This window comes from Melanaphis sacchari, unplaced genomic scaffold, assembly GCF_002803265.2.
Source record: "Melanaphis sacchari strain LSU unplaced genomic scaffold, SCAv2.0 Contig12_pilon_pilon, whole genome shotgun sequence".
NCBI lineage: Eukaryota > Metazoa > Arthropoda > Insecta > Hemiptera > Aphididae > Melanaphis > Melanaphis sacchari.
Window position 1 is genome coordinate 3,973,425 of NW_020270527.1, and position 23,758 is coordinate 3,997,182.

At 24.1% G+C, this 23,758-nt stretch overlaps 1 protein-coding gene across 2 annotated transcripts in view; it reads right to left on the reverse strand.

Moving 5' to 3' along the window:
* Positions 1 to 3,793: 3,793 nt before the first annotated feature.
* Positions 3,794 to 23,758, reverse strand: part of LOC112591167 — a 147,910-nt gene continuing 127,945 nt past the window's right edge. For both annotated transcript variants that reach the window (XM_025334882.1, XM_025334883.1), the window contains 4 exons: positions 15,218 to 15,319; positions 8,873 to 8,981; positions 6,837 to 7,121; positions 3,794 to 3,981 (listed from right to left, as the gene is read on the reverse strand). In XM_025334882.1, the coding sequence (XP_025190667.1) occupies positions 3,866 to 3,981; positions 6,837 to 7,121; positions 8,873 to 8,981; positions 15,218 to 15,319 (612 nt within the window). In that variant the 3' untranslated portion in view covers positions 3,794 to 3,865. The remainder of the gene's footprint in view (positions 3,982 to 6,836; positions 7,122 to 8,872; positions 8,982 to 15,217; positions 15,320 to 23,758) is intronic.

A 23,758-nucleotide genomic window follows, 5' to 3' on the forward strand; every position in this document is an offset into this window, starting at 1 on the left:
TTTTTTTTACTGTCGGTTTGTACAATTTTACTATTATAATAACTATAGTATTGTTGTATTTTTATAGAAGTGTTTCGTGTGCTATGTACAGATAAAATACATGTTAATGTATTGAAACTATAGTTTGATTAACTTTTTAAAGAAATCATTTGTTTTTTTTTTTTGTTAGAAAATCAATTAGGTTTTAGGAATTTATGAAGGTACTTCTAGAGCTGTATAAGTCCTCGTGAATTGTATTCATTATAAGTTAAATCATGGTATTAAGGTACTTGGCATTTTTCTAGATGCAAAAAAAAGTGTTTGACTGCATTGACCATGAAATATTACGGTCAAAATTAAAAAAAAAAAAAAAACGGTATTAGAAGTGATAGCAAAAATTTAATTAAAAGCTTTTTAACAAATCATCATCAACAAGTTTGAGTGAACAGTGTGTTTAGTTATAGTGTTTAGGCTTGTTATATTCCACAAGGTACAGTACTTGATCTGTTATTATTTATTATTTATATTAATAACTGACTTCTTTTTTAAGTGTTAAATTTTCTGTTCTGCTGATTATACTACACTTATAAGTTATAGTAGATGATCAAGATAAATTTAATTTAATCTTTAACAAAATTAATATAATATCAATTATTAACAAATAGTTTATTACAAACTATCTTGAAATAAATTTCAGTAAAAATTCTTGTATTTCTTATTTTATTTCTAAGGCCAATATAGTTAATGTTTATGGATGCATAAAAATACATAACTCAAATTGCTTAGGATATAAAGATACTAATAGTAGCTATAACTATATATATTAACAAGTAAAATCCAAAAATTCTATTAAATACCTTAGAAAAATTATTGATAGTTTCCTAAAATGATGTATTCACATGCACTTTTGAATTAAAAAAAATTAGTTGTACGTATAGTCACTTCAAATTACTTAATAGTTTCTTACTAACAAACATAGTGCGAATGGTTTTATGTGCTTAATCACAGTTTATTACTGTTTAGTACAGTTTATACTGTGAGTTTATTCTCACAGAATATCTACGTTACATAAAATACACTTAAAAATGTTAGAAACAACCATAAATTCTTTGTTAAGAATTGCATTTAATAAACCTTATAGAAAAAATACTAACATTATTTTTAAAAATCATAATTTAAGAACATTAAAACTATTTCGCGCAAAGGAAATTTCACTAAATTTATATCATTTGAGATGTAATAAAATTTATTTCATAATTATCATAATCTGCAAATTGAAAATAATGTTTTTAAATTAAGTACGTTTTGTACAGAATTTGAAAAAAGATATTTTTTTGTAATAATAGCATTGGATTGTGGTATTGATTAGATATCAAGTATCAATATCAGCAATTTTAATAATTTTAATAGTTACAAAAAATATATTAGTACTAAAGTTAAACTTTATCATTTTTTTTTTTTTTTAAGGATACTATTAATACATTTTTAGTCTGATTATAGTTTTATTTGGTTAATTGTATTTATATATAGACATTTTTATGTTTTTATACATTGTATATTTTTATATTTAACAGGTTTGAGTTATAATTTTGCGTAATTTTTATTTAAGTATAGAACTCTATGTCTCCTTCACAAGCTATGCTTTTTTTTTAAATTATTGTTATTTAAAAAATTGTTTTTGTATATATGTAAATGATTAATATTATTATTATTTAATTGTTGATATTGAGTCTGATTACCAGAAAAATGAATAACAATTCCACTTGGCGTCTTTAAACGGGAATTATGTTTCTTTTTTTAAACCGTTTTTGTCTGTGTGAATTTATCTAGATATCATTTAAATTTTTTTTTTAAACTATTTAAGATACAATTCATTGCAAAAAAATAACATAATATATTCAAAAAATGTTCACATGATGTTTTAAAGCCTTAATCAATCGATTCAATGTGTAATTAGTAATACATTTAATTTACAGCTAATGTATGTGATACGTGTTTTTATTTTTACCTTAATACTCGTATACATCAAGGGTGCCCAATATGAATAAGTTCGCGAGCCATATAGATAAATACAATGATACCAAGAGTCAATTTTTTTAAACACACATTTTATACAATTCGATATATTTTTATAAATTATACCTTAAAAATTAGAATTTATAATAAAAATTAAATTAAATTTAAATTTTATAAATAAGACGCAAGCCGTAACTGACAATTACGAAAGCCATGTATGGCTCGCGAACCGCAAGATGGCCATCCCTGCCATACATAATTTCTGTTGAAAATAAACTATTTATAAACAATTATTCTACAAATACATCAACTATTGGTAAATCTAATAATATTTTACTGTTAAACTTAATTTATCTAAGGGTTGTTCCCACTTTTTAACGCAACATACATTATTCATTAAATATGTTATATTGAAATGGAACATTAATAGAGAACTGACTAGACAATGCAATAGTAATATAATCATTTATACACACATACGCGAACATTTGTTTGATATTAAATATTATTTGAAATAATTTTTCATATGTTCTTCGAGGAAAGAAATTCAATGTTACCTCAAACACGTTCATACCAATAAAATAATTGCATTTTCGACAATGTTAAATGTTTAATTATTAAAAACAATAATAATAGCATTGCATTTTATTATTCGAATCCTGTGTCACGATCGATTGAAATATATAATGTGGAGTGTAATTTATTAGTCAGTGTAAAATATCTGTAGTTCATACAATAATAGTTGTGGGAACGTAGCATATATGTACAAACCACAATTAACAATAACTTAAATTACAAACCAAAAACATTTTGATCGAGTCAATTTTAGTGAATACAATATTTTTGAGATATATACTAGATTGTTTAAGTACAGAAAATGGGTATAGAATTCTTGTAAAGTAAATGTATTTTATGAATCCAAAATTGATTAATCCTGTTTGAATGCAGATATTATAATAATATAGAAACCCTTTGAAAAATGTTCAGAAAACAAACTATATATATTTTTTTGGTATGTAGTGTAGAATATTATTGTTAGCCACCAGTCAAAAACTTTTATTGAAACAATACAATTTCGCAGTCTTTTATGATGAAACTAAAAACATAATATTAATACTATTATAATGTACAGCCTTACCGTTATGCTTATGGTTAATAACAGTACAAACTTTTAAGTTATGATATAGTTTCTAACGAACTTAAAATTAAATATTTTAACGAAAATGTTTTTGATTCTGTGTAAATTGATTAATATATGATTATTTAAAACTGTTGTTTCATTTTTTCATTAACTTGCCATACTTAGTGGCTATTATTCCTGTGACAATATTAAAATAGAAATGTGATATGATTACGTACGTATATATAGTATATAAACATTATTAAATAATATATTAGTATATTACTCATGATATCATTGATTGATAAAAAGAAAAATAATTTCTTTTTACTTTATTCAAATTTATTAACATTTTTTCGGAATTTATTAAAATGAATAGTTATTCACAAAAGTTTTATAAACATGAATATTAATAATTTTTTACATTTTTTACATTCAACAACACGAAAATATTAAATTCAACAAAATTTAAAAGCTATATCTCATACTGGCCTTTATGAAATAGAATGTTTATAAAATGTACACAAAAAACTGATAATAATTATTTCTTCTCTTTTCTATAATATTAATTATCCTTAGACATTATTAGTATATGATAGCAAAATTATTATAATATATTTAATCGTAACCATTGTATTATTTACATTGAAGACAAAATATATAATTATTATTAGTATGATGGAAAATTTTAATATAATAATATTATATTTTTTATAATAGTAGTTAAAACCCACTAAATTCCAGTCCATTTTAGCTTAACATTTGCAAAAACATATAGATTATTGTAAACATAGCACAATTGGAGATGGCGAATGACCCCGAAGTCGAGCTACGGACCCCGTGTTGCATGGCCGCCGGTACTTCAGCTAAGAAAACATAAAACAAGTGTGTACAAATATGTAACATTATAACACAATATTATGCATATTTAAATTCGTAAATATTTCATTTTATTATTACATATTTTTATACCGAATAAGAGCGTCGAACAACGTTTATGAATAAACGTCATTATTATAATGTGCTGTTCGACACCTCTCTTAATTCGTTTAAACTTAATTTTAGCCCAACATGCAATGTGGTTACTAAATCGCTCCATAATGTTTTAAATCAACGATTTTTTCTTACATAGTATATAATTATTGTTTTTCTGCCAACAAACAACTATAAAATTTCATTAACGAATGAATAAAATTCATTATTTTTAAGACCTTATAATTTTCTATAGATTTTATACATAACACATTATTTTGCAGATCTATAGTTTTTTTTTTATGCAATTTTAACTTTAACGGTTTTAAATATTAGTAAAATATTTAATCTCAAATTTAATTTTTTAAATAAAACTTTAAGCAATGGCTTTTCAATACAAAGAAATATTAATATGTGATATTACTAAAAACCTTTTGAAAAATGTATCAATCAAATAATCAAATTAATACATGACACACTGATAAATATTTTGTACAAATTCTGAATATACTAGTAAATATTTTTTATTGTATGAGGTTTATATTTTTTTTTATGCAGATTTTAGTTTTATTCGTTACACTTAAGTTGTATTTCTTACATAACACCTCACTTAATACAATTAATTGATTACAACATAATAATTGTGCACGCAAATTCAAAGCTTGAATAAATTATCAGACTGTATGCTATAATTATGAAGCTTAATGTTTTAATATTAGGTACCTCTACGTTTGCGTTGAATGCGACAACGTTTTGACATTAATTTCAACTTGCGATCCATTTTAAATAGTGATAATTTATTTTTTGCAAGCTATATATTATAATTAAAAATTTCTCATTGGCAACTAATACTATTTTACGTAAATGGGTAAAAACTGAACAATTTTTAATTGATTTAATTCAATTGTATTATTATAATTTTATTCTATTCGCTTTTAATAATTGAATTAAATTCATTTTTACTAGATTTTTGTTTAATTATTAGACGCATATCAGGAAATTATTTTTTAATATCCTGTTATAGAAAAATACCTAAAAATGGTTTTTATTTAAGTTTATTATACTTAATTCGTTATACACACACCTCATACAACTTTTATTGTTGTATAAAGTATGTTTTATAGGTCTTCAAAATAAAATATTAAAACCATATTATTATTAAGTTTCTATATACATTCTTACAATTTATTTTCTCTATAAATAAAAATGTCTTAAAATCAAATTGCGTGATAGATGTTTGAATTCAGACATCATATTATTTCTACTTAAATTAAATTGCACAACGCGAATTACTTGTCGAGGATTTAAAAAAAAATAGTAATGGATAAATCGTGTAATCTAAGTTTCTAGTTATTGCTATTCGGTCGAGCTGAAAATTGAACGCAGTTGATCCACCGGATCAACTGAATATTTCCACGCCAAAAAATTCTTACCAAAAATATCTTTAGTTGTATATGTATATTTATTTATTTGCTTAGCTTTTTTCATTACCCTAAAACATGTACTGATTATACAAAATGGAAATACGAAAATAAACCAATAAATTCTAATACAAACAATTGTACCTGTATAGTAGGTATTCATTAAAAAAAAAATAAATACCCAAACACTTAGTTCCAAATAAAATTAATTATCGTTACATTTTTGTGATCACTGTTTATTGAAGAATTAAAATACGACTAAATTATTGATTTATAACATTAAAAAACAATTATCGTAATAATACATCAATCTTAATAAAATCACGCAAATACCAAAATGTATTTAAAATGAATCTCAGTAATTGACAATTAAATATAAATTATTGTTGAAAATTAAAATAAAACTAATAAATATACCTACTATTTTATATTGATTAAGACATTACTAGCTAAAGTAAAAATAGTATTAGTGTATTTTATAAACAATGTATTGTTCAAATTTTTTAATAATTTAGTGTTTTATTTGTTATGACGTTTACTAAATTAACTTGCAGTTTTTATAATAAATAAATAGGTATTAAAATTTATTCGTAGAAACTTAAAATTAATTGTAAACTGCAACTTCGAAGAATACAAGTACTAGGTTCTTAGAAATAAATAACAGCTGGGTAGAAAAATTAATTTTGATAGTATATATTTTAGCATATTTATTTCAATATTATATTAATTTAATTTTTGTTTGTAATATTACTATTTTTTCATAGAATAAAATAACTACTATACATTTTAATTAAACTATCGAATAAAATCGATGCATTAAAGATATTAAATTATATCCAAAATACGATTGTTATCTGTATAATATGGTTTTATGAGCATGGTGTCAGGATTATCAAAAATTTGTGAAAGTGTCAATACAGAGCTCGTTCAGCATAAATATACATTTATTTTTGTACATGTTTTGTCGTAATTCTCTGCAGTAGCGTATTTGAATGTCAATCAACTTGTGAGGGGGCGGGGAAGCTTACAACTTTTAAATAACACTTGATACGGATTGCTCCTTTCCAATCTATACACTAATGAAGTGATTCTTTGAGTTTTTTTTTTATTTTATCAGTGATATTAATTTTTTACAATAATATGAATCAGATTAATTTAACGATTTCGCATCAAACGAATAACCCAAAGCTCAACTCCCAAAAGTGAAAAGGTATATTTATTTACCCATATTCACATGAAATATGCCACTGATATCCACATCCAAAGGGCTTCATTCCGCTATAGTTATTTACGTTTACATAGTATAATTCATAATATTATATACTAACATTGAAGCACGTGCACGTGAATCGTAGCCGGCGGTATGTTTTGTGGTTGACATGTATAATTGCCGCTGTCCGACGTATTTGTGTACGGCATAATCAGGTCGCTTTCCGTGCTATTTATGTGCACGATCAGACCCCGATCCGTGTCAAAATTGATCATCCGATCGGAATGGTACCAGAACACGAATAGCGGGGCTTGCGTTGACCCCTGTAGCCGGCACACCAGTCTTAAGCTGCTGCCACTCATGATGTACAGGTCCGGTGAGCCGAGGATTTCCGCTCTGGCCTCTAACAGGATATAATTGAAAAAATAAAAATAAAAATTAAAAACGGTTGTGTGGCGTAAAATAGCATTTTTTGTGAATGCAGAAAATTCAGAGATTAAAAAAGCAACCTCACGTTCTTAAAACCACAGAGCATTTTGCCAACCCAACTCACTACCTTTTATCTTTTAATAATACACATCTACATTCAAATTGTTATTTTCAGAATGTTTAAATGCCCTTAAAAATCTTATTTTTAAATAGATGCATACATTTTTTTTATCGAAGAGTTGATTTTTCATATGAATACCGTCCTTTGTAATTGTAAGTTACCTATTAAATACATGGTTTTTTTTTTTTTTTTTGTAAATATTGAAAAATCTAAATTTAAATCTAAACCAGTAGTTTCCGAGTAATTAAAGTTTGCATACTTCGGTTTAAAGACCTTAACAAGTCGACTACCCTACACTGATACTATTATGAATGACTATTAAATATTATGTATGCACTTAGTATTTTTAATGAACCCAGGCTGTGTATTTTTTTTATTAGATTTTAGAAGAGCTTTTAGCTTAGAACATTCATCAGATATAAATAAATAAATAATCTCAAAAAATATTAGTATTAAATAATATGATAGTCAAGACAAAATTTGCTAGTCTAAATAAAATATGAAGGGCAAGAATAAAAATGTTGATATGTATTACATATGATACAGAAGTCAGTCGACTAGTTAAAATATTGAAACCATATAAAATATAAAATATATTTAGTATTTACTATTGAGTATAGAATGTATTACATTTAGATAACTACGTAATTATTAATTTGAATTAATTGTTTTTATTATTTTGATAAGTTTTGATTCAAAATTTCTCGTCTTTGGTAAAATTCAATCTCTTTGTGAATTTACAAAATAAATATGCATGTCGTATAATTTACTTCTGTTTCTATAAATTTTATAAATTTTTATGTTTTTTTTTAGATAATTTTTACTTTGATTATCGTTGAACCATTAGATTATGATTTTTATTATACGTTATTATCTATAAGTTAAAAGACCAACTGAAACTATTATTATTTGTTTTTGAACTCGATATTCGCGATATTTTTGGACGCATTTACTTATTTTACAGGTAAAGAAACGTCAGTTTACGAAATGTGTGAACTTAAAATAATAGATTATGGAAGCCATTTTATCGTAAAAATTGAAAGAGAGAACGCTTGAATAGTTTTATTCGTAACAGTGCACAATAATTTTAAATTAAACTATAAATCGATGTATGCATTGTCAAATATCATGACATTTGAATCAATGTCTGCAGTTCATGTTTATGTAAGTAAAATTTGAAGAAAACAGTGCATGGCGTCGTATATGTATTTTGCTTTCGCCTTAAAATTTGATAGAACGACATGTCTTTTGCACGATCTTTGAGAATTTCATATTATCCATCAATGTCAACGCGAACTTACGAAAAGTCGTCAAAGTTTATTTTTTTTATTGCAGTGTCATTTTAAATATATGAAATAGATGGCTTAGACATAAAAACAGTCAACAAAATTAGGCCAGGGTTACTCAAAATTACTGACTTCTATATACAAAAATATTTTTATTTCAGATATATGTTTTGAATAACCTTTAATATTAATTTTATTATAAACGCTATTTTTTTTTTTTTTGCAAATATACCATAATACGATAAATTGTTTTAAATCAATTAAATATTCCTCGTTGATGTTTACTTATATACTAAAATTCTAATTACAACTACTAACCTGTGACTTTTAAATGTACGAAATTGCTAGTCGTCGGATGTGTGGCTATACGACATTCGTACAAACCCGCGTCTGATGCTTCCACTGGTGTTATTTCTAAATTCCATGTCTAAAAAATTTAAATAAATCATATTTGCTTATAATCATCTCAATATAAAAAGTTATAACACGTTTTGTTTTTTTATGAAAAAACTTAAATATTAATATAGTTATACAATTTAGGAGTTTGGATATGTTGATGTAGTAACAACAACAAATGCAATATTTAAGTAGAAAACAACTAGTACATAATATAATAATACATTGTATGAATTTCCCACGAACATTACTCAAAATATTTTTTATAATTTTTAACAATTAAATAATATTCTTATCACAAGTTTAATATTGAATTAACATGGCGTTAATATTAATGGGAGGAACATTTTGCAATTAGTTTCGATGAGTTATAAGACGTTACAAAATTGAATATTGAGAGATTGAAGAAATATTTAGCATATTTCAATTATAAATAATGAAATATTCATTATATAATACCGATTACCGGATTAAAACGATTAATGCAATAATTAATATTACGTGAATATAGGTGTGATTTAATATTCTGTTTCCAAATTTTAATTTTCGTAACGATAATTATATCAATTTTACACTTATACATAAATACCGAAATATAAAAGCCATAATTAGACATAAATTAATTACAAAAATTTATTTTGTTATTAAAAAAATATGTTGGATTTAAAAATGTAGATATTAACTTAAAACTAATATTATTTTAATTATTATTTATGTTTAATGTTCGTGTTCAGAATTAAATTAGTTTTCGTTAACAATATAAAATAAATAACTTGTCATAAATTTAAAAAAAAAAAAATTTTATTGTAAAACGTTTTTTTAGAGAGTTTCAGAGATTGAAGAACGATTTGATTTTACAATATTGTTATAATTCTCTCGGAAACATATTTTGGTGTAATAAAAATATATTATAATAAGTATTATTATGAGCATACAAATTTTTATTTTTTAAATTTCAATATGTATTGGCTATGGCTAGTCATTGTTTAAAATTTTCTACTCCAAATTGTAAGTTCTAATTAAAATATTAATAACTTTATAGAATAAAATATTATAAGTTTATTAGTTTTAGTCATTCCTTTATAAAATCATTAATTACCTTTTTAATTAAATTAATGCTTACAATTCTATACAACAATAATATGAACATCGCAATTCAAAATATAAATACTTCTATGTATACATTATATTTACGAGAAAAGTCATGTTACACGTTGGTAGTTATTTATAATTATTCGAAATGGGAATTCCTTTAACTTAACTCAGACTCACTCTCATTGAAATTGTGTTAATCATATTACGAATACGAATATAATAAAATGAAACACACCATCGTATTGTTATAAAATATTATAATTAAATATAAAATTTAAAATTTACAGCACAATCCATCATCAAATGTAATCCAAAAATAAATTAATTGTAAAACGTGCTGAACATTACACTTGCAGACGATATCAAACGTTGACATAATATATATAATCGTAATAGTTATATAATATTATATATATTAATAATTTTTAATTTCTCTTTTAAATGTATAATTCTACTATCAAGCATATCGATATCATACTATATTAAATCATTTAAGTACTCATGTGTATGAAAATTATATGAAATGATTTAACATATTAAACTTTGTTTTGATAATAACTTATTTCTTTTGAGAAGTAATTGATTAATTTTATAAGATCAATTGTTGCAATACTATCAAAATAAACAAACAATATTATTATGTTTTGGAAGATGAACTTTAAACAGACCAATTTTTTTTTTCATTTTGTGAATAAAATAAAAGTAAAAATAATTTATTGTTTTTACATTATATTATATTATTGTAATGAACATGTATAAAGAAGTATAATATTATAATTTATTATCATATATATATACACATCATCTATTCTAATATTCTATTGCAAATAACATTCATTCAAACAACTCCAGCTGAATTTATTATTGTATTACGTTAACCATATGAAAATAGAAAAGATGAATAAATTCACGTATAATGGTGATTAATAATAATAATAGTAATAATTAATTTTAGTTGTTTAATAAAATTATGTATAATATGCTGAAACAATATATGTTATAAATTGACTTTATAGTTTATACCTATATCCAGCAAAAATTATAAATTCAATTTGAAAATATCAATATAATATGTATATTGTGTGCGCATAATATTATGAATTAAATAGGTAACTAAAAATAAATTGGTTGTTTAATTTTTTTTTTTTCATTTGAATGGAGAGTCATAAAAATACAGATTATAATCTTGAATAATAATTAATTATAATTGATAAAAAAAATTCAACAGTGAACTTTTTTACATACACAAAATACAATTTTGAAAAATATCAACTAATAGCTTAATAAAAATATATTTATAATACATTTTTATTATCGATTTAAAAAAATCAATATTTTATTATATAGCTTATTCGTTTATCTATATAATAATTATTAATTATAATATTGGTTTTTATATGATATTTTCAATTAGTTTGAATTAAACTTGATATGCCATTTTTAGTAAATCAATATAGAAATTAACACTAAAAAAATAAAATAATATATATGATATTCTTTTCCAAATAATACTAGGGTATTTGTGAATATTTTAAAAATTAAATAAAAAACAATAATTTGTTAATAATAATATGGTTTTAACAATCATCACTCTTACACTTTCGTACGTTATTTGATTTTTCCTTTCAACGTTATCATATTTTTAGACCTTATTTTAATTGTTCGTATTAAGTTGAACGTTCAAAAAAAAAAAAAAAAAAATAATAAAATAAAACTATAAACTCAAATGAAATGTAATATAAATATTGTAATTAATTTAATTACAAAAATACGTTAAGTACATATTAAAAATATTTTAATATTTATAAAAAAAAACTACAATACAATATTTTATAAAATATAAAATAAATTTTAACATGAATCAACAAGCTTTAAATTGTTAATACAATAATATAAATAATATAAAAGGTTAAAAAAATTAATACAGTTTGAATTTTTTCATTGATGATAAATGCCATTGGTAAAAACTTAAACTTTTTTTTTATTAAGGTATTTTTAATGATTTATTTAAGTTTCACATCATACATTTTTTGTTTGTTATTGATCTTAACATTGTTCAATGATATCATAATGATTTAATTGATATTAGAATTTTTGTTTTCGCTCATTTTTCAACATAAAATTATGCAATTATTGAGGCTTAGGTTTTGTCCAGTGATTAATTACAGTTTTTGAATAGGTTAATATCTTTTTAAAGTTTTTAAATATTTACCTGTACAATCATTCTTATTTAGCCTATAATTTATTCAAGCAAATTAAATTAAATTTAAAAATGATGATGAATTGAGTATAGTGTATTGTGGTACTAAAGTAATAAAACCACAACAATGAGTTTTACCATAAAATGAACATTAACGTTTACTTTATTTTATTTTTATTTAAATTTTGATTAAATTTTTTTAATGAAACAAACTCAATTATGTATCAACTATCATCTATTTTGATACAGAGCAGTAAGTATTAAGTAGTCAATATAGTTATACAATGTATACCTATTGTTTAAGAACAGTTTTGGATAAAACTAATTAATTTTAAATTATATTAATTAGGTATGTGAATATTTTATTTTCTGAAATGTCAAACTTAAATAATTTATAGTATACTTTTTGTTTACTTGAATATATAAAATTAACCAAAGGTGAGCTTATAATCTTATTTTAATTCTTTAAAGTGTATGTTTAAAATATTGATTATTAATTATTATTAATAACAGTTAGATATTACACTTAGAAAAGGGAAAGTTGCGGCTATACTTAACAGTTGATTTTGAGCGTATTTCGTCATTGAGTAGGCTCTGTAATGAAAGTTATATTATTTATAATTATTTAGTTATATAATTCGATGATAAATCATTTTATACACTGAAAAACGATTTTGAGCTATGAAAGTCTACATTTTTAGTAACCAAAATTATCAAAATATCATATTAACGAATTTAATGTTCTAATATTCTTGATTTATTTTACTTCTCCTGATTACTTAGAAAGTACTCAATATTTTCAATTTTTATGTCCAAAAAATACTAACTAGATCCGATTTTTTTAACTGAAATCTCCATCAAAACAAATGATCATAAACATTTTCTATTAATAATAGTATCTTCAGAAACTTCGACACAATAATAAAATAAATACAATTAAAAAAATGCGATATGATAGTTCCATTCAGAATCTAAAAAAAATTGTTTAACTTAAATATACTATACAAGTCTATTTTTAAAGATTTACAGTTATTTTATCAATTGGTTAATCTAATAATCAATATTTTATATTTTATATTATCTTATGTTTTAGAATTAAAATTACTATTTCCGTAAAAGATAAAGTTATTTCCGCAGATGTTGTTTCTTACAAACACACTGCATAGAAAATTTTATGCGTCCTAAATAATCTATTTAATTTTACTGTTAGAAATTTAAGAGCGAATTGATTTATATTTATGAAACTTAAATGTAAGACTATTAAATATGTTCATTCATTCTAAGTATGTTTATTTTGCATTTAAATTTAGATATAACGCATTTTAAATCTAAAGTTTGTACTTTAGAAGAAGAAATTTCTCAGTAGTTCTAAAAATAATTAGAAAATACGGACTTTGTAAAAATCGTTCAATAAGCTTGGTTAGTTATGAACAAAAAATCTAACCATGTACATCTCTGTTCAGAATTATTTTTATCTTATACAAGATTTATTATTGTATTCAAATTTAATACTTCCATATAGATTAAATAACACAATATACTCGTATATAATATTTAAAATTTTATTTTATTGACCGAGTATATCAACCAAATATAAGTCATTTTTCTCACCTAATATTTTAATGCCCTTAAGAAATTCTATGATTGAAGATATATTCCACTCTTAATTTAAAGTTTTGTCTAATATGGGTAAGCATCAATTTCAATATTTGTATTCATTATTATTATTATACTAGGTATCTCTCTCACTATCTATCTATGTGTATTATTAAATTATGTATTTATTTGTGTACATAAACCTTAATCTATCTTTTTTTTAAATTATCAAAGGAAGTATATAATTCTCTTATACATTTAATATGTAAATTGAATTCTTTTTTTCTGTTATAAACAATATTATTATTTAGTTACCATTATGGGTAGAACACGATTGCATATGTTTGTAGATGGGTTGTCAAATAATGTCAAATTTAATAATTTTAGCATATATTTAATAAATATCTAGTAAAATATGTATACTTCTATAACAATCAATATAAAATAACAAAATATACCTAATGGGATAACTACTAAATAATAGTAAAATTATGAATAAATAAATAAAATCGTCAATAAATTATTTAAAAAAGTTTAACATTTTGCATTTTGTACACAATAGTGTAGAAAAAACAACAGGTAAATTCGTACGCAATCGTGTACCTTTAAGAGGTATCACTGATAAAGAACGTACGCAATCGTGTTTTACTCACCATTACTGAACATAATAGATACCTATTATATACAAAACTATTCAACTATAAAATTAAAGTTTTTTTTTTCTCTAAAAGGTAGAGTTTGCACTTTATTAAAGTCTCTAATGGAGCTATTGTCATTATTTCTACTGATTACTTAAACTGATTCGTTTAATCCTTTTTTCTCCCTCATTTGGCTTTAGTTCTATTGTCAATGAGCCAAAGTGGGGTGGGCGCATTTAGTTTTCTACGTGTATTGACATATTTACTGCTATTCGGGGTGTTGATTGTAAAAGTGCTTTATCTTTAATTGTACTGAGGAATTTTCTACAATTTAAACTGATGTCTGAAAAATGTTAAAACGTTCCAAAATGACGGAAAAACCAAACATTTGTAAAGTTATGGACGTACATTTTATGCATGTGAAATAATTTATTCACTAATATACCTAACAATATTAGCAACGCGTGGCTCGGACATTTTATACTGAATTATTATGTTAGTTTTAGTCATTGAGTTATTAAGGTTTATTTTCACTTCACCGTATACAGTTTCGTACATTGTAATTTAATATTACGTATATTTATACAGTATATATAATTTAGAAAATAAATCTTATAATTGTATTTTGTCTTACTAGTAATTTGAGTATAATATTTTGTACGATCGTTTTTTGTTTAACTCTAAGTATAATATATTGTAAGCTTTGTTAAACTAAAATTAAATTTATAAATGGCTTACCTTTAAATGTCTAGTGTGGTCAACGTAAAACCTTTTGTCACTGCTATAACTTCTCGACCCTATTGTTAAAATTGTATAGTCTATCCTTCTGACCCAAGACACCTGTGAGCAAACAAATAAAAACACCGTATAATATATGTGTAATATATTTTATCATATTTCATAATTTTTAATTAAATACAAATCATATTTATAATAATATTTTTCATTAATATTATTTTACAGATTATACTTTTACTACGATGCAAAAACTTTTCGTATTTGGCAATTGGTATCATACCCCCTCGAATTGATTTAGTACTTAGTAGTGATATCACGTTATACAAACTCATCACAACTAAAATATTTACTTATCGTAAGTAAAATATCCGACAGCGTGGTTAGGTTTAATGTTTGTCACACATAAACCATGTAACGGAATTACAAAATGAATATTTTATAAACTATATTTCGTATTGTTATTATTATTGTATTTTATTGACATGTATTGTATATTTTTTAAAAACATAACACACGACCATGTCATTGAATATATTTGATACATTACTGTTATTTTTTAGCTTGACGTATGCGAATGAAAAACTCTGTTGTTTCAATAGCAACAACGTTTTATTTCATTTTTCCTCATCATATATAATTTTTGTATTATATTATTATTATTATATCTAACAAAACTACCAAACCGAATATTAGTGTAATTTTATCAACAAAATTGATTCAATTTTATCATAAACAGAGGGGTTTCTATAATTTAAATAACTATTATTTAAACAAGTATAAAATTTATTCAAAATTGCCCTTTTAAATTTAAGGTACTTGCATAACATATTCTATAGAATTTCATAATATTACTATGTATAAGAGAAACCATTCTTTCGTTTTCATAAGGTAATATAATACGTTAAAAAATGCAAAACATTTTTCTATGAATTTCGACGTTGGAATTTTCGGTACTTGAAAGATGATGATTTAGTATATTCATTAAACAAGACTAAAACCATCTATTTATGATTTTTTTTTTTTAACTAAAAGCGTGAAATCATTATAGAAGATATACTATGGAAAATAATCATTTTATTTATAAAATAATAGTAAGAATATAATAAAATTAAATAATCCTATTTAGTATGTATGAAAATAGTTGTTAACTTCATTTCCAATTGATATTTTTTGCAAACATATTATTGTAAATTAAACAAAGAAAATATAAGCCATACAACTCATAAAAAATATAGTTTTATTGTTATGAAAATATAAATATCAATTTAAATATATATTTTTAATATAGGTATCGAGCTTACAAGTATATTATGATAAAAAAGTAAACAGTTTAAGTAAAAATAAATTGTAAATATTCATAAGAAAAATAACAATATGGATAATGATAGAACATAAAAGATCTATATTAAATTTAGAATAGCGTAAGTTGGCTGTTGAAAAATCGTTTTATATACTGTTATTGTAAACAATTTAAGCTTAAATATTGTTCTCAATAATGAAAAAAAAAAAAAAAAAAAACAAATAATTTATCTATTTAACATCAGAAAAGTGGTGAAAATTGGTTAATATTTTTTATCAAAACGTATTTTTTGATGAACGAAATTGTACGACTTGTTATTTTATACTTAGATAATATAATATTTACAAACTTTGTTATAATATTATTATTTTTTTAAAATATATTTCGTAGTAGAAGTAAAAATTGTATAGAAATATTTAAACGTTTGATTTTTAGTAGATCATAGCGCCGTTATAAATTATCAACACTATAAACCGTCGACGATGGATTTCCCAAGCAAGACCATTCATTATAACTAGACACAATATATTATACACGTCTGTGGACGAATTGAGATTTGTCAATCGACGGAATACGTACCGAAAACGAGTAGACTGCGCACGGTTTTGCGTACATTATTGTGCGCTACACAAGAACATACGGCAGTTAAGTCCTTGAAGTCCACTCGTGTACGGTTTTTGGCAATCGTTCATACCACCATATTATACCGAGACGAAAACACGGTCTTAATATTAGGTCAACGTTTGTTTTTTCTCTCCCCCGTCGGCGCGCGTACAGCCTATACGTGTTTTGCAATGGTATGCAAATTTAATAGCAGTTATATAACATGCCCGGGGATGGAATTTATAAATGTACGTACGCACACACGACGCGACTGGCCGCGATTCGCGTAGAAAACATAGAGAATTACAGACAGAGAAATCGTAAATATAGACAAAATAGCGAGAGGAAGAGAGAGACAGATAGACAGACGGAGATAATGGTGGTAGTCGGAGGGAGTGAACGGTCGGGAATTATACAGCGTCGGCCATACTGTAATACCGCAATTCCCCGCCGTTCGTCAGTCTTCGAAACGCGTACAAGACGTAACCCTCCCCCCCACAAAAAGCTCTACGGATGCGTACCCCGCTAAGTCTACGCTCGCCATCGGTATTCGATTGTATTCGTTGATGTCGCTGTTTTTGTTGTTGTTGTTGTTCACATTGTTATTGTTTCACCCCACTTACCACCCCTATTGGTAAAATAGTCTTCCACTAGTTGGACGCACGTCTCAGCATATTCCCGTTGGTATCGTGAGACACTACGCCGACACGCTCGATAAACGGACAACGCGAACTCAAAGCGATAGGCGATACGAAACACGAACTGACATCGGAGTTCCTCCTCCCCAAACAGAAAATCCGTCGAGTCATCAGAATAGGATCGTTAATTTGATCTCATCCGATTTCGTGAAGACGCGTCAATTGTGCCGTTCATCGGATAACGAATTTAAGATATCGTCCTCCGCCGCATGTTTATACGGCGTATAAACAACAAATAGTATATAGGTATATTTATGATGACTTCGTGCTTTACAGTATAACGACGTTTGTCGATTGCTGAAAATATCTGTATCTAGTACTTAGATTAGGTACTCTCAAAACCGTTTCACGGTTTATGATGGACTGAATGTAAAAAATTGTAGATACAAAATCTATTGGCCACACTATCCGATAGACTTTTTTCGATTCTTATCGGAGCAAAAGTATTATAATTTATATTTCTTGATAGTTATTTTTTATTTGCGTTTCGTCGAATTTCGGAACACTTAAAATATTTCAGTCTTCGACTTTGAGAAAAACGGTTCTGGTTTTCTAGTTGAATTAAAATATTACAAAATAATCAAATACATTAATATGGTCAAATAAAATTAAATATTATTAATTATAATGAAAATAACTGATAGCGCTATTACCTATAATATATTTCAACCATAGTACTTTAGTAATATATACCTACTCAATCGAATTAATAGAGACAGTAGCTAAAAAAAAATATATATTATCTGCTATTATACGTATAGTAACTTTTTTATAGTAGAAATTTTTTTACGTTAATTGAAAAAGTATAGGTTTTGATAATAAACTGGGTGATAAACTTGTTACAAAAATTCCATTTATATATGTAATACAGTTATTGATTTTTTTTCTCCTAAAACGTGGTATTTAATTATTTATTCTTCTTCAAAGATGTAAGATTTTTCATACTTTAATGCGTTTAGAGTTTAGATTTTACAATAGTATGATAACCGGAAATATTTAAATAGAGGCAATATGCATGCTTTGATTATTTTTAAACATCTCTTATCATATCATCATTCTATGAATCGGGTCTATAAATTATTTTCTTATTCTAAAAAAGTTAATAGTAATGCGCAAGAACTAACATTTTTTATACGGTTAGAATAAAAAGGAAACCAAGGAAGTTTCTCTATTACATTGTTTCACCTATAACAAATTTTATGTTTTAGGATTAGTATTCCTACTGCGATTAATTAACCTAACCAACGGTCAGTATACAAATTGCATTCCTTGTATTCTACGGTCAGTAAGCTAATATTGCGCTTACCATTTAGTTTACCTTCATGTATGAAAAACATGTTTTGTCATATAATTCCATCAACATTGAATTACCATACATTATACATAAACTTTACATGTTAAAATAATTGAAAATTTAAAACTTACGTATATTAAAATTAACAATAAAAAATAATGCTCTTGATTTTAAAATATTAATGGCAAAGTTACAAAAAAAGTTTATAACAGTATCAAAGCTTTTATAAAATGTCATTAAAACCAGCACACATGATTATGATTTGAGTGATATCTATATAGTCGACTTTAAGTTTTCATTATCACTAGCTATAAATATATTTATTGATCTAATAGGTTCGTAATACTGAACAATATTTTTTAGAATAATATGGATTAACACAATGCTGATAAATAATAATATTAGATGCTTTAAGTGTATAATTTATTTTAATTTTATTGATACAAAGTGCTTATTGTTGTTTTCTTTAAATTTTATTTAAGTAAAGTTACTAACATTTTACTATATATAATAAATACTATTTTAATTTGTTTCCATTTAAAAATAACAAACGGCTATTACTTGTCATAATGCATAATAATTGGTCTATCAAATGACCAAGTTTAATGTCGACCTATCAACCTTAAATGTTTTGAATGTAAATTGGTAATTTCTAGAAAAATCAATTTAAAAAAAAAAACGGTTCTGAGTAGAGACAGTGTGTCAGTTTCTATTTGTAAGGATATTTATAATTTTTATATAATTATATATATATATATATATATATATATACTTGTAACTGTTATTATAATATAGTAGGTTGAACTAATTTTTGTTAAAAGCATAGCATTTATTATGTAATTTTATATCATATTATATTATCGCTATTGATTTTTAAGATAATAAAGTGTACCTACTGTAGGATGGTGCTTATTGTAGGATCATTGTTTAAATATATTAAAATATATATTTGTCTAAAAATTTCAAAAATGTATAGTGTACAAGAGCTATAAAATATTTAATGCAAAATGCCTTGGACTTCTACAATTAATATTTTTTTAATTCCAACAAAATAAGTAACTATAATAATTCAAGATAAGTTCTTTATGATTTTAAAATATTGAATTTCAGTAAAACTCAAATTTTAAATATCTATATAAAAAATTCTAATGAAATTTTAATATTTTCTTATTTTATTACTGTAAAAACAACTTCTAAGGAACCCTAAAAACGGTTGACATAAATGTATAATGAATATTTATTTGTTATTATTTATAACGATACTTCATAAAAAAATATTAAAAATCTAATTAAAGTACCTACTATAGTAACAAATATTTTTTTAATCTAGATACATTACACTATTTTATTGAATTTATGAAAAGTATACTCGATATTATATATTAAATTGTTTTACCAATTATTATAATAAAATTTACCTAGTAAGGATAATATATTATATTATTAGTAATTTTCTGTTGAATATTAATATATGTATTATGTATGTCTAGTGTTATAAATCTAAAAATGTGCCGTAGCCTAATAAAAAATAAAACTTTTTCAATTGTTATTTCTTAATTTTTTTTTAATTTTTGCCTTACACACTCCAACAACTGTGACTTTGAACTTATGTTAACGTTAAAATTATATTTTTTCTTCCTGTTGAGTTGCTCATAATGACGTTTCATAGTCACTACCTAAAATTAAAATTTGTTTAATTTTATAATATACTATTGAGAGGGAAAAATAAGAACATTTCTTACACTTACATGATCCTTGGGATAACGTAATTTATTTTAAGCTCTAACCAAATATATGTCAATAACTCTTAATTTTCTACCATGGACTGAGTTTTCCATTCTTCGAGATCTTGAGTACTTACTTTTCATTCTATTCTCGAAAAAAAAAATTTAAATGAAGATAATAAAATATTTAGTAAGTATATGGGCTAGTATTATTTTCAGTACTTGTTCAATTGGTGTTTGAAAATGAAATCAATAAATGCAGTTATTTTTTAAAACAATTCAAAACAATATATTTGGAAACTATAATTTTAATTTTAATTTTTTACGCAAAATAAAATATAAAGTTAACTAAAACACTTATTTTTGATTTATTTTACCGTCATATATTTTTATTCTTTACTTAAATATTCAACTATCTAGGAACACTGCATTGAAATAGATTTTAAACATTTCTATTATTCTTACGTAGTATACATTTTTTTTTTTTTTTTTATATATATAACCATAATTTTACATTAAAATTAATTATTTAAGTTTAAATTAATAACTTAATTATTGTATGGAGCTAAATTAATTCGTTTAGTGAGGCACCGGAGTTACTTTTTATTAGAAATATAACGGTTAATTCTATATGATAAAATTTATTGTAGAAATAAATTGAACACATATTTTTATTGAAATATTTTTATGTACTTCTGTGGTGTTTGTTATTATAAATATTTGAATGTATTGATATATTTATATGAGTTTAGTTTTATCCGCTTTAGGAATACTTATTTTGTTAATCTACACTAGTTTAGTTGTTACATACCTACTTGAAGGAAATAACTTAAAAGTAAGGCGTTCGATCCATGCAGAGTGGATCTGTGGGTGTCTTGAAAAAATCAGTAAATTGCTTAAAGAGTATACTAAAAAACCTTTGTTTTTCCTGTTTTACGATATTTAAAGCTTAAAGTTTCTTTTTTTTTTTAATCATTAAATAAAATAAAGTAGTAACGTCTTTAGTCGTATTGTTTTTTTTTATATATTGTCATCGTTAAGATGTATATAACAATATAAAAAATTGAATTATCAAAATAATGAATATATTTTAAACAACTCTTATATACTTACCTATGCATTAAAGTGTCATGTCATAAAAACATAATTTAATATAGTTTATTATAGTTTTAGTTTATACAAATTTTTTAAATATATGCTTTATTTTTTTTTTTTGCGTATGATTGACAAATTATGTAAAAATATTTATTTTAAAACAAAGTATGCGAAAATCTCTCAATGCAATAGTCCCGAAGCCATTATTTTATTTCAACGGATACATAATATATTTTTATTAGTATTTTATACTAGTATATAATATTATGTTGGTTTTTGTATACCTATATTAAAACACAATATTTACGTCATGTAACTTTTTGATTTTCATGGAAAGAGTATAATATGATACCATCGTTACAATACTCTGAAATAGTTAGATATATATGTATGAGGTAGTTTCGTCGAGGAAATTTTTATTGGTAAAATGAATAAAAATGATCAAGAGGATTTGACATGTTATGAAAATATATATAAATATGAATATATATATATATATATAAAACTAAAAAACAAGTTTATGAGATGAGTGAAAATGCAATACAGTTTAGGAACGTATACAGTAAGAACTAAAATGAAATGCTCAAAAGTTATACTAAGATCAGATATAAGAGGAATAGAGTATATGTTGTGAAAAGCGTCTAACACAGTGATTGAGATCTAAAATGTAACATTTAACGTTTGAAAATGAGTAAAGGTAAAAGAATCATTCATTTATTTTTAAGCAAAAACTTATAAGCGCACGTTTGAAATAAAAAAGTAACTATTCAATAAAACATGTACAGGGTCATTCCAATTGTCTGTTATAAACATGGTTGAAATTATATTTGATATTTTGAGCCAACAATACTGTGCAAGAAATAAAGTATGAACCACTGTTAACCATACGACTGAATGTTATTAGAGCGCATGAAACTTGACATAACATGCCAGAAATGCTATAACTTATTCATAGCGAAACGTTATTCTAGACATTTTTCAGGCCCATCATCGATAAATCGTACGTGTTGCAAGAACAATAAAGATAAATTTACGTATTTTAAATACCAAAGTTATTACCATACAATATTATTATTGCCTACAATATTGTGCATCGCCATAAAATCTACGGTTATAGGAGATAGTGTAGATACTATAAAATATAGACACGATTTTACACTGTTGTGTTGTGTAAGGACAATGTATTTTAACCGTTGAATGAACATTATTGTATACGTAACATATTTTGTTAATAATAAAGATAATTTTTGGGTAGGTACCTAATAAAAACCCTATATCAGCCACCTCTGAATAACTTTTCATATGTTTGTACGCATTAAAATTTTTGTCCAAACATGGAGATATTTTTTATTCAACATGAGCTTAATCTGTGTGTCAGTGGTAAAAAAAAAATTAACACGCTGCACTGACGAAGGTATAATATAATATGTGTTTATAATTTTAGACATTTTCAGACTTATCGCGTTGACGTTTTATTTGATACAATCGTTGAGTGTAGTCGTGTAAAGTTACTGTTATATAGTGTTTAATATTTTTTTAATAAAATTGTATTATGTATATTTTGGTATTGTACTCGTAATATCATGATTTTAATTTAAAATTCTATTAAACCTTTATTGTTGCGGTATTAGTTCAGTATTGTGGTAAAAATTTGTATACAGAACTGAACGTTCGGGAGAATGAAAATACTCATAATGTATTTTTTAATTCAATAAGTTGAAGATAGAACGAGGTATATTATATCATAAGTATCCTCAAAAATCTCATGTTTACTTATCCCACACTTGGATTTTTATTCATCTCACTGAAATAAGGTCTTAATAATAG